This window comes from Coregonus clupeaformis, unplaced genomic scaffold, assembly GCF_020615455.1.
Source record: "Coregonus clupeaformis isolate EN_2021a unplaced genomic scaffold, ASM2061545v1 scaf0924, whole genome shotgun sequence".
Classification (NCBI taxonomy): Eukaryota; Metazoa; Chordata; class Actinopteri; order Salmoniformes; family Salmonidae; genus Coregonus; species Coregonus clupeaformis.
The window spans coordinates 144,058-157,704 of NW_025534378.1; the positions used below are offsets into that span (position 1 = coordinate 144,058).

Here is a 13,647-nt window from a genome sequence, read left to right on the forward strand (position 1 = left end):
TTGGGTTAAGACTGGAGCTGGATGAGAGCCAGGGGGTGTGGGCTGGTGTAAAGAAAGGCCAGCCTGTTAGGATGTTGGGTTAAGAGTAGGGCTGGGTAAAGGCTTGTATGTTAGCATGGTGGGTTTAGAGTAGGGCTAGGTAAAGGCTAGTCTGTTAGTACGTTGGGTTTAGAATAGGGCTGGGTAAAGGCTAGTCTGTTAGCACGTTGGGTTTAGAGTAGGGCTGGGTAAAGGCTAGTCTGTTAGCACGTTGGGTTTAGAGTAGGGCTGGGTAAAGGCTAATCTGTTAGCACGTTGGGTTTAGAATAGGGCTGGGTAAAGGCTAATCTGTTAGCACGTTGGGTTTAGAGTAGGGCTGGGTAAAGGCTAATCTGTTAGCACGTTGGGTTTAGAGTAGGGCTGGGTAAAGGCTAGTCTGTTAGCACGTTGGGTTTAGAGTAGGGCTGGGTAAAGGCTAGTCTGTTAGCACGTTGGGTTTAGAGTAGGGCTGGGTAAAGGCTAGTCTGTTAGCACGTTGGGTTTAGAGTAGGGCTGGGTAAAGGCTAGTCTGTTAGCACGTTGGGTTTAGAGTAGGGCTGGGTAAAGGCTAGTCTGTTAGCATGTTGGGTTTTGAGTAGGGCTGGGTAAAGGCTAATCTGATCTTGTTTGTACAAGGTTTTTCTATTTTTCTCTCTTTTCTTTTTCACATCCCTCGCTTCAAAAGAAAGTGTTGAGAGGTTCCCTCAGCAGAGCAGTGTTTCTTTACACACACACACACACAGATGGAGAGAGAGATACTCTTCTCAGGAGTTATTGTAAATGTGTTCCTGCTGTGGTTAGTGTGGATCGGTTTAAGGCTGCTGTGGTTAGTGTGGATCGGTTTAAGGCTGCTGTGGTTAGTGTGGATCGGTTTAAGGCTGCTGTGGTTAGTGTGGATCGGTTTAAGGCTGCTGTGGTTAGTGTGGATCGGTTTAAGGCTGCTGTGGTTAGTGTGGATCTGTTTAAGGCTGCTGTGGTTAGTGTGGATCGGTTTAAGGCTTTCCTCTTTCAATCTGCCCGGAGAAGACCCATCGGTCACACAGGACTGCTGACCTATATCCATATCTTCCTCATGCGCTTCCCCCTAATCTCATTATACACACAAAACCAAGGCCTGTCCCTTTTGGAGGAAGTTTCTGGGGTGTTATAGGATTGCAAAAATTCCCAAAATTCCCAGGTTTTCCAGAAATCATGGTTGGAGGATTCCCAGAGTTCTTGCTTATTCCATGCTGATTCCAGGAATCTTACAACCAGGATTTCTGTCAAATCTGGGAATTTTGGAAAAGTTATCAGATTTCTGCAACACTAGTAGGTCTATAAGAAATGTGTTTATGCTGCTGACTAGTTTGTGGATAATGGTTCTGTCGTGTGATTTCCTCACACATATATAAGCATGGTTTGATTTGTGTTTTATTGGTTCCATCCAAAATGCAACCGTTCAGTTCCAATACGTTTCAGACTATAAGATAAAAGATACAGAGAATATTCAAATTATTTCAATCACATGCAATTATTATTACATGCATACAGAAATCTATCAACGCATTTAAAAATACAAGTATAGCGTTTGCAGAGAGAGAGAGAGAGAGAGAGATCCATAATTAATAATCAAAAGTGCATCAGCACTAGTATCCCTACTGATAAGTCATTCATGCTAATCAAAGTTTTCTACAGTACATTTTAAAAACAATATCAGTTCAAGTATTGTATATATAAAGATGACAATTTTCTGTATTTTAAATATTCTTTAATAATATGGCTTATGTTGACTAGCGTTAATATCTGAGTTGTCATATAGTTTTTCATATAGAGAAAACAATGAAACGCAGGACACTATCCAAAGAGTAAAAAAATATAAAATTACCTGAGAATGACACGTGTCTGAAGTTGATAGCACTCTAAAACCCACAGACTCATGGACTCATGTTGCTAAATTTGGACTGCCATTGCCCCCTACAGTAGAGAGTTTGCCAATAGCTGCTTCTGGGGACAACAGCATAGCCAACCAGCAGACTTCAAAAGGCACAAAGCTGGTTGGGGCCACTCTGAGTGAACGATGGGAGGTGGACAGTGGTTGTGTCTGAGGCCAGCCCTCCAACTAGTGGACGTAGTTCTCCCTGCCACACAATGAGCCCAACCACCGTGGTGGCCATGGACTGCGAGATGGTTGGTACAGGGCCGGGCGGGCGCACTAGTGAATTGGCACGCTGCAGCCTGGTGGATTACCATGGCAACGTCCTGTACGATAAGTACATCCGTCCGTGCCAGGCTGTGACTGACTACAGGACCCGTTGGAGTGGCATCCAGAGGCACCATTTACAGAACGCTCTGCCCTTTCCCAAGGCTAGGACAGAGATACTACGAATACTGGATGGGAAAGTGGTGATCGGTCACGCTCTGTACAATGACTTCCAGGCCTTGGACTTCACCCACCCATGTCACATGATCAGGGACACAAGTGGTATGCGTCTGCTCAGGCGACTGGCTGGCTTCCCCACAAAGCGCTGTGTCTCACTCAAGATCCTGGCCAACAGCCTCCTAAACAGGAAAATACAGGTTGGAAGGAGGGGCCACAGTTCAGTGGAGGACGCTCTCGCTTCCTTGGACCTGTATAAACTCGTGGAGGGGGAGTGGGAACAGGATATGCAAGAGAGAATGAGGGACCGAGACACAGGCACTCTCCCAGACCCCGCCACCTCAAACCACTACATGCAGGACCAGTACTGGCCAGAGGACTTGACCAATGACAGCCATTGAGAGAAGCCTGTGTAGGAGGGTTGATGGGGTAGAAGTAGGCCAGGGGTTTTCGTAAATGGTCCCAAGTTGGCAAGGGTGATACTAAATTCATCTGATCAGCTAATATTGCACACATACATGCTGGGAGCCACAGTTTCCACAGGGATAAGGTCATGGCAAGCACGTCAAGTCGCTCAATGTCAAGAATGGCATCAGGAAAGGGAGTGAACTGTGAAAGGAAGGGGGTAAATGCAATGACGAGGATTTATTTTAAGGTATTGCAGCCGTATGTCTTTGTGTGTATGTAGAGCATGTCAAGTTTGACATGGTTAACTTACTACTTGGATAGTTGGAGCAATGGCTGAAGTCTATGGGTATCTGCTAGCTTACTAGCACATACCCATAGACTTCAAAGCCATGCTTAACACTGAGTTAACATTGGTTTGCAAAACTACCTATAACTTCCTTCATACTGGACAGAGACATACAATTTTTATCTACGAGTTCATCGGACTCTGGGAAGTAGATAAAATCCAGAAGTATCCCTTTAACTCACGATTTGTTAAAACTTGCTTGCATGAAATTACACCAGTATCTCCAGATAAGTGCGGCAGGTGGCTTAGTGGTTAAGGCGTTGTGCCAGTAACCGAAAGGTCAGTGGTTCTAATCCCCAAGCCCGACTAGGTGAAAAATCTGTCGATGTGCCCTTGAGCAGCACTTAACCCTAATTGCTCCTGTAAAAGTCAGCTCTGGATAAGAGCGTCTGCTAAATGACTAAAATGTAAATGTAATATAGTTGATGGTCATCAATAAGGATGCGCAATTCTGGGCTTTCCCAAAATTCCCCTGGTTTTCACAAATCCTGGTTGGAGGATTCTGATTTTCCTGTTTATTCCCTTCTGATCCCGGGGATCTTCCACCCAGGATTTCTGAAAAACCGACGAATGGAATTTTGCAACCCTAGTCACCAGTAAGGTGAAGGACTCAAACTTTCTTGCGCTCAAGGACCTTCATCAGCGGGATCCAGTTGGAGCCCTTTGCTTGGCCCCAGTTTGACCTCTGCCTGTTACCTTTGACCTCTGTGGGCCCGTCATGTTCGTCTGCCTCCGAGGTGATCTCCATCTTCTGGATCATCAGCTTTATCAGGTCGTGCTGCTTCTCCAGCACACTGGATATCTCCTTTAGTCTGTATAGGATTATATGGAAATATACATATGGTTTTGAACATAGAAACGTGCACATTGGGTATCTCCTTCAGTTTGGAACATATAGAAACGTGTGGTTTTAGCAGTCTGACTGGTTTCTCAAGGTTTCTGCTTACTTACAGTAGGGAAGCTTTCCTTGTTGCTCTGCTTAGTTACAGTAGGGAGGCTTTCCTTATTGCTCTGCTTAGTTACAGTAGGGAGGCTTTCCTTGTTGCTCTGCTTAGTTACAGTAAGGAGGCTTTCCTTATTGCTCTGCTTAGTTACAGTAGGGAGGCTTTCCTTATTGCTCTGCTTAGTTACAGTAAGGAGGCTTTCCTTATTGCTCTGCTTAGTTACAGTAGGGAGGCTTTCCTTATTGCTCTGCTTAGTTACAGTAAGGAGGCTTTCCTTGTTGCTCTGCTTAGTTACAGTAGGGAAGCTTTCCTTGTTGCTCTGCTTAGTTACAGTAGGGAGGCTTTCCTTGTTGCTCTGCTTAGTTACAGTAGGGAGGCTTTCCTTGTTGCTCTGCTTAGTTACAGTAAGGAGGCTTTCCTTGTCGCTCTGCTTAGTTACAGTAGGGAGGCTTTCCTTGTCGCTCTGCTTAGTTACAGTAAGGAAGCTTTCCTTGTTGCTCTGCTTAGTTACAGTAAGGAAGCTTTCCTTGTTGCTCTGCTTAGTTACAGTAGGGAGGCTTTCCTTGTTGCTCTGCTTAGTTACAGTAGGGAGGCTTTCCTTGTTGCTCTGCTTAGTTACAATACTCTTAGTGTTAACAGCATACATGCCCTTTCTTACAAACTGAGTTGCTTTTAAAAACAGGTAAAACATAAAAAGCAACATTTGGTCAAATCAACCTGTGCTGTGGCTATGGTCTACCTCGAAGAGAGCCACTGGTGTTGACGTTAGACCACTAGAGGCTGCTGACGCACCATACAAAACAATCCAGATCTCTGATCGCGTGTGTGTGCGACTCACCTGTACTTGTGTTTGCGTAGTTGAGCTTCGACAGGGGTTGAATTTGATGAGCTGGTCATTAGACGAAAGTACGCACTTTGTTTGCTTCTCCTTGACTCCAGAAATAATTAAGTATTGAGGCCTTTTGAAAAAAAGAACAAGGAACCATTGATCACTCCAAACCCTGCCTTCTACACAGTCTGTTATTATTTAGCATAGAGATTGAGCTCAGTAAGTCTTATATATACACTATATACAGTATACTGTATATATATATATATATATATATATATATATATATATATATATATATATATATATATATATATATATATATATATGTGTGTGTGTGTGTGTGTGTGTATAATAAATATATATATAATCTATATCAACCTCTATCTCTATATTGACATAGACACCAATCGACATCAATCTACACACCATTCACCTACAGTGGGATATTGGAGGGTGACAGTAGGGAAGCTTTCCTTGTTGCTCTGCTTAGTTACAGTAGGGAGGCTTTCCTTGTTGCTCTGCTTAGTTACAGTAAGGAAGCTTTCCTTGTTGCTCTGCTTAGTTACAGTAAGGAAGCTTTCCTTGTTGCTCTGCTTAGTTACAGTAAGGAGGCTTTCCTTGTCGCTCTGCTTAGTTACAGTAGGGAGGCTTTCCTTGTTGCTCTGCTTAGTTACAGTAAGGAAGCTTTCCTTGTTGCTCTGCTTAGTTACAGTAAGGAAGCTTTCCTTGTTGCTCTGCTTAGTTACAGTAGGGAGGCTTTCCTTATTGCTCTGCTTAGTTACAGTAGGGAGGCTTTCCTTATTGCTCTGCTTAGTTACAGTAAGGAGGCTTTCCTTGTTGCTCTGCTTAGTTACAGTAGGGAGGCTTTCCTTGTTGCTCTGTTTAGTTACAGTAGGGAGGCTTTCCTTGTTGCTCTGCTTAGTTACAGTAGGGAGGCTTTCCTTGTTGCTCTGCTTAGTTACAGTAGGGAGGCTTTCCTTGTTGCTCTGCTTAGTTACAGTAGGGAGGCTTTCCTTGTTGCTCTGCTTAGTTACAGTAGGGGAGGCTTTCCTTGTTGCTCTGCTTAGTTACAGTAGGGAGGCTTTCCTTGTTGCTCTGCTTAGTTACAGTAGGGAGGCTTTCCTTGTTGCTCTGCTTAGTTACAGTAGGGAAGCTTTCCTTGTTGCTCTGCTTAGTTACAGTAGGGAGGCTTTCCTTGTTGCTCTGCTTAGTTACAGTAAGGAGGCTTTCCTTGTTGCTCTGCTTAGTTACAGTAGGGAGGCTTTCCTTGTTGCTCTGCTTAGTTACAGTAAGGAAGCTTTCCTTGTTGCTCTGCTTAGTTACAGTAAGGAAGCTTTCCTTGTTGCTCTGCTTAGTTACAGTAAGGAGGCTTTCCTTGTTGCTCTGCTTAGTTACAGTAGGGAGGCTTTCCTTATTGCTCTGCTTAGTTACAGTAGGGAGGCTTTCCTTATTGCTCTGCTTAGTTACAGTAAGGAGGCTTTCCTTGTTGCTCTGCTTAGTTACAGTAGGGAGGCTTTCCTTGTTGCTCTGCTTAGTTACAGTAAGGAGGCTTTCCTTGTTGCTCTGCTTAGTTACAGTAGGGAGGCTTTCCTTGTTGCTCTGCTTAGTTACAGTAGGGAGGCTTTCCTTGTTGCTCTGCTTAGTTACAGTAGGGAGGCTTTCCTTGTTGCTCTGCTTAGTTACAGTAGGGAGGCTTTCCTTGTTGCTCTGCTTAGTTACAGTAAGGAGGCTTTCCTTGTTGCTCTGCTTAGTTACAGTAGGGAGGCTTTCCTTGTTGCTCTGCTTAGTTACAATACTCTTAGTGTTAACAGCATACATGCCCTTTCTTACAAACTGAGTTGCTTTTAAAAACAGGTAAAACATAAAAAGCAACATTTGGTCAAATCAACCTGTGCTGTGGCTATGGTCTACCTCGAAGAGAGCCACTGGTGTTGACGTTAGACCACTAGAGGCTGCTGACGCACCATACAAAACAATCCAGATCTCTGATCGCGTGTGTGTGCGACTCACCTGTACTTGTGTTTGCGTAGTTGAGCTTCGACAGGGGTTGAATTTGATGAGCTGGTCATTAGACGAGTACGCACTTTGTTTGCTTCTCCTTGACTCCAGAAATAATTAAGTATTGAGGCCTTTTGAAAAAAAGAACAAGGAACCATTGATCACTCCAAACCCTGCCTTCTACACAGTCTGTTATTATTTAGCATAGAGATTGAGCTCAGTAAGTCTTATATATACACTATATACAGTATACTGTATATATATATATATATATATATATATATATATATATATATATATATATATGTGTGTGTGTGTGTGTATAATAAATATATATATAATCTATATCAACCTCTATCTCTATATTGACATAGACACCAATCGACATCAATCTACACACCATTCACCTACAGTGGGATATTGGAGGGTGACATCAATCTACACACCATTCACTTATGTTGGTAGAGGGTGAACACTGTTTTAGTTTCCACACTGGGATGGTGAACGCTGTTTACACAATTTTTTCGTATTTTGTGCGAGCGTAAAAATGCATTGAAAAGACAGGGAGCATTGCTTTATTCACCTCAAACGGTGATCAGCGTTTATTCCTACCAACCTTTTTCTTTCCACCACATCACTGGTAAGCACCAGTTAATAGGGTTGCAGAATGACGGTAACTTGACCAAAATCCTGGTTGAAGAATCCTGCTTGTTCCCTCCTGATTCCTCGAATGTTTTAACCGGGTTTTCTGGAAAAGCTGGGAATTTTGGGTAAGTTACCAGCGTTTTGCAACCCTAACCAGGAGCCATACCCACCTTGGAGCACTTGTGATTGGGGTAGATGGTGATGAATGACTGGTCCACTCTCTTCAACAACCAGTACGGCATATTTTCCTCCAGATTGGTGTGGAGCTCAATCTGACATAAATACATCAACGCCTTCAGTCAACAAAATCAGCAAGAATGGCATTTTGTTATATAGAAGAACGGTTAAGGAATATTTTGAAGTCTATAATTAGCTACAGTATGATGAAGTGATATTGACCCCATCAGAACAACTTTACAATACTACAATGCACTTCAGTGAATAACATCTAAAGGGATTTGATAAAATGAGGACTTTGAGGAAAGATGCAACACACTGAACAAGAATCCATTAGATGTTATGTATTCTGTCTGTAATTTTATCTTAATAAAAAGGACTGAGGGTCAGCTACATACCTGCATGGCTATTCTCTTCAGAGCTGCGGTTCTCTGTACCTCAGCGATGTCTCCGACCGCAAAACCGATCTACAACACGTAGGTTAGCGTTTTTAGTCATGAATCTTGTTTATGGAGGCAGCTCTGCAGAGTGGTCATTAGCTGGCACAGCCACAAAGTCATACAAACCTAACCCTAACCCTAACCACACTGCTAACCCTAATGCCTAACCCTAACCTTAAATGAAGACCAAAAAGCTAGTTTTTGTTTTCATGAATTTTTTACAATATATCCAATTATGACTTTGCAGCTGACCCATCTAGTGGAAATAGCTCAGTTTTGCCTCCAGGATAAGACATCCCAATAGACCTGCCTACAACACAACCAAATAAGAACCATCTTTCCTGTGAAATGTGAGGCTGCATTTCAATAATCTGAAGTGGCTTTCTCGCCTCATCCTTCCTTCCATTCGTCAACAGGAAAGGAGACAAGGAGAGGGAAGCCATTTTGGACTGTTGAGATGAACCAGGGGTGTCAAGGTCATTCCATGGAGGGGGCCGTGTGTGTGCTGGTTTTTTGTTATTTCTTTTCAATTTGTGTCTAATTAAGACCTAAATAACCAGGTGAGGGGAGTTCCAATCATGTACACGGGAGGAGTGAAAACCCTGAGACATTGGTCCCTCCAGTGAATGAGCTGGACACGCTTTAGGTCATGGAGAGGCTTACCATCATGTTCATCAGCAGGATGGGCATGAGGATAACAAGCATCACAAACATATGGAAAGTGAGGAAGGGAAATGGAAGTTTGTTGTCCAGGTATTTGTCCAGAAAGTTGCTTTGGTAATTCAGTTCTCCGACCATCATCACAAAGATCTGGACCACAGACAGGTCCAGTCGCTCAAACTCTTTCTGAAACAACAAAAGAGAGCAAGAGAAATGTGATGACAGAGGACTTAACATAAGCAGATCTTACTTCCAGCTCAGATATCTTCATTGATTTGATGAAATTACAAAATGAACTACGTAGGCCTTATGAAGGGTTTAATGAAGGCGTCATTAGGCCTTAAAGAGCGACTGCACTTCCTGATTTGTTTTTCCATCCATGCTCATTAAGAAAATGCTAGCGGCCATGACTGAAGGCAAACAAGAGTTGTCTTGTGGGTGTGGTTTGATGTGGGGGGTTTCTTGGGTGTGTCTTTGCCATTCAGTAGTGAGTACGGCCAGGTAATACGGCCAGGTAATACGGCCAGGTAATACGGCCAGGTAATACGGCCAGGTAATACGGCCAGGTAATACGGCCAGGTAATACGGCCAGGTAATACGGCCAGGTAATACGGCCAGGTAATACGGCCAGGTAATACGGCCAGGTAAGCTAAACTAGCTTTGCTATGGAGAGAACAAAGTTTTGAAGTTGAGGACTTCTCCCCTCCTGACTGACTCGCCCATCTCAACATGGTCAGTTCTATGTGTAGGCCAGGGTTCTTCAATTCCGGTCCTGGAGGGCCGAAACACCTCTGTTTTTCATCCTCTCCTTCTAATCAGGGGCTAATTCAGACCTGGGACACCAGGTGAGTGCAATTAACTACCAGGTAGAAATAAAAAACAGAAGTGTTTCGGCCCTCCAGGACCGGAATTGAATAACCCTGGTGTAGGCTAAAGCCTGCGCTGACCTTGTGTTTATCCAAGCGGACAGCAGCTAGCTAGCGTAGCTTGGCCGTCCTATGATAACGCAGCACTCCGGGCCAAGGGCACAACAGCCACTGGCCGCAAAAGGCATGGATTCTTTTATGGTGCATTACGGCCACACAAAGGGGACGCCACCGTGAAATTCGAGGCATCATCATTATGCTTGTCAAGTTGTGAATGAGAGACTGATAAAGTGTGTTCAGCCTGTGGAAAAAAACAAAGCAGCGCTCATTCCTTTCAAGTGACTTTTTTCAAATGATCATAAGTCGCATCATGCAGTCTTACAATGTATTAAAAATCAAAACATATAGCCCAACGTTTGTAGAACAACTAAAGTTACATTAATAACTCTAAATTAAGCATATAGGAGGACCTATTTCTTTGTTAACCGCATAGCCAGATAAGGAACTAACATCAGGACAACTCAAGAGTATGCTATTCTGTTCTTCTGAAATGGACTACATTAACTTCATATCATGCTTCTTTAGACCTGTCTAAAATAAACAATGGATTTATTGTGAAGGTGTAGGCTATATTACATGGATTTATTAGACTTTTTAAAATGTAGATGTTCCAAAGGTCTGCATCAGTGGCTTGTAGACTGTGCGTGGAAGCCAGGAGATGCTAAAATGTTTCTATGTTCATTAACGTCAAATACCGTGAAACCGACAGTTATTTGCTTGACAATCACCGGCTAACGAAATTTAGTTAACCGCCACAGCCCTGATCCTATCTAGATTATATTTCTATGTCTATATTAATCAGTTATGGCTAGATAGTAAGAGCTAGTGACTGGAATGTGTTTCATAAGACACTCGTTCTACAACACCTTGCACAATATTCTATAACTGGTCTTGTCTCTCCTCACGTCTGCTGTTAGATCTGTCCTGGGGGACAAATCCCAGAACTAATATCCCTACAGGTGTAGGCTACATGAGGACATAATCCGAGAACTAATATCCTTACAGGTGTAGGCTACATGAGGACATAATCCCAGAACTAATATCCTTACAGGTGTAGGCTACATGTGGACATAATCCCAGAACTAATATCCCTACAGGTGTAGGCTACATGAGGACATAATCCCAGAACCCAATATCCCTACCGGTGAGGCTGCACATGTGGACATAATCCCAGAACTAATATCCCCTACAGGTGAATAGGCTACATGTGGACATAATCCCCAGAACCAATATCCCTACAGGTGTAGGCTACATGTGGACATAATCCCAGAACTAATATCCCTACAGGTGTAGGCTACATGAGGACATAATCCCAGAACTAATATCCCTACAGGTGTAGGCTACATGTGGACATAATCCCAGAACTAATATCCCTACAGGTGTAGGCTACATGTGGACATAATCCCAGAACTAATATCCCTACAGGTGTAGGCTACATGTGGACATAATCCCAGAACTAATATCCTTACAGGTTACAGGCTACATGTGGACATAATCCCAGAACTAATATCCCTACAGGTGTAGGCTACATGAGGACATAATCCCAGAACTAATATCCCTACAGGTGTAGGCTACATGTTGACATAATCCCAGAACGAATATCCTTACAGGTGTAGGCTACATGTGGACATAATCCCAGAACTAATATCCCTACAGGTGTAGGCTACATGTGGACATAATCCCAGAACTAATATCCCTACAGGTGTAGGCTACATGAGAACATAATCCCAGAACTAATATCCTTACAGGTGTAGGCTACATGTGGACATAATCCCAGAACTAATATCCCTACAGGTGTAGGCTACATGTGGACATAATCCCAGAACTAATATCCCTACAGGTGTAGGCTACATGTGGACATAATCCCAGAACTAATATCCTTACAGGTTACAGGCTACATGTGGACATAATCCCAGAACTAATATCCCTACAGGTGTAGGCTACATGAGGACATAATCCCAGAACTAATATCCCTACAGGTGTAGGCTACATGTTGACATAATCCCAGAACGAATATCCTTACAGGTTACAGGCTACATGTGGACATAATCCCATAACTAATATCCCCTACAGGTGTACAGGCTACATGTGGACATAATCCCAGAACTAATATCCCTACAGGTGCTTAGGCTACATGGGACATAATCCCAGAACTAATATCCCTACAGGTGTAGGCTACATGTTGACATAATCCCAGAACTAATATCCCCCTTACAGTTGTAGGCTACATGTGGACATAATCCCATAACTAATATCCCTACAGGTGTAGGCTACATGTGGACATAATCCCAGAACTATATCCCCTACAGGTGTAGGCTACATGTGGACATAATCCCAGAACTAATATCCCTACAGGTGTAGGCTACATGAGGACATAATCCCAGAACTAATATCCCTACAGGTGTAGGCTACATGTGGACATAATCCCAGAACTAATATCCTTACAGGTGTAGGCTACATATGGACATAATCCCAGAACTAATATCCCTACAGGTGTAGGCTACATGTGGACATAATCCCAGAACTAATATCCCTACAGGTTACAGGCTACATGTGGACATAATCCCAGAACTAATATCCCTACAGGTGTAGGCTACATGTGGACATAATCCCAGAACTAATATCCCTACAGGTGTAGGCTACATGTGGACATAATCCCAGAACTAATATCCCTACAGGTGTAGGCTACATGTGGACATAATCCCAGAACTAATATCCTTACAGGTTACAGGCTACATGTGGACATAATCCCAGAACTAATATCCCTACAGGTGTAGGCTACATGAGGACATAATCCCAGAACTAATATCCCTACAGGTGTAGGCTACATGAGGACATAATCCCAGAACTAATATCCCTACAGGTGTAGGCTACATGAGGACATAATCCCAGAACTAATATCCCTACAGGTGTAGGCTACATGTGGACATAATCCCAGAACTAATATCCCTACAGGTGTAGGCTACATGTGGACATAATCCCAGAACCATTCATTCCTTTCAAATTACTTTTTTCAAATGATCGTAAGTCACATCATGCAGTTTTACAATGTATTAAAAATCAAAACATATAGCCCAACGTTTGTAGAACAGCTAAAGTTACATTAATAACTCTAAATTAAGCATATAGGAGGACCTATTTCTTTGTTAACCGCATAGCCAGATCAGGACCTAACATCAGGACAACTCAAGAGTATGCTATTCTGTTCTTCTGAAATGGACTACATTAACTTCATATCATGCTTCTTTAGACCTGTCTAAAATAAACAATGGATTTATTGTGAAGGTGTAGGCTATATTACATGGATTTATTAGACTTTTTAAAATGTAGATGTTCCAAAGGTCTGCATCAGTGGCTTGTAGACTGTGCGTGGAAGCCAGGAGATGCTAAAATGTTTTTATGTTCATTAACGTCAATTACCGTGAGACCGACAGTTATTTGCTTGACAATCACCGGCTAACGAAATTTAGTTAACCGCCACAGTCCTGATCCTATCTAGATTATATTTCTATGTCTATATTAATCAGTTATGGCTAGATAGTAAGAGCTAGTGACTGGAATGTGTTTCATAAGACACTCGTTCTACAACACCTTGCACAATATTCTATAACTGGTCTTGTCTCTCCTCACGTCTGCTGTTAGATCTGTCCTGGGGGACAAATCCCAGAACTAATATCCCTAGAGGTGTAGGCTACATGAGGACATAATCCCAGAACTAATATCCCTACAGGTGTAGGCTACATGAGGACATAATCCCAGAACTAATATCCTTACAGGTGTAGGCTACATGAGGACATAATCCCAGAACTAATATCCTTACAGGTGTAGGCTACATGTGGACATAATCCCAGAACTAATATCCCTACAGGTGTAGGCTACATGAGGACATAATCCCAG

At 42.9% G+C, this 13,647-nt stretch overlaps 1 protein-coding gene and 1 pseudogene across 1 annotated transcript; one reads left to right on the forward strand and one right to left on the reverse strand.

The window, feature by feature from the left end:
• The first annotated feature begins 2,087 nt into the window (after positions 1-2,087).
• Positions 2,088-2,817, forward strand: LOC121566725 (apoptosis-enhancing nuclease-like). Its single transcript, XM_041876657.2, has one exon. The coding sequence runs from the start codon at positions 2,146-2,148 to the stop codon at positions 2,773-2,775; it is 630 nt and encodes a 209-aa protein (XP_041732591.2). The 5' UTR covers positions 2,088-2,145; the 3' UTR covers positions 2,776-2,817.
• A 740-nt stretch (positions 2,818-3,557) lies between these two features.
• Positions 3,558-13,647, reverse strand: part of LOC121549452 — a 62,332-nt pseudogene continuing 52,242 nt past the window's right edge.

Excerpts from the sequence above, each read along its gene's own strand:
- LOC121566725 (XM_041876657.2), top strand. The coding sequence starts at position 2,146 with ATGAGCCCAACCACCGTGGTGGCCATGGACTGCGAGATGGTTGGTACA.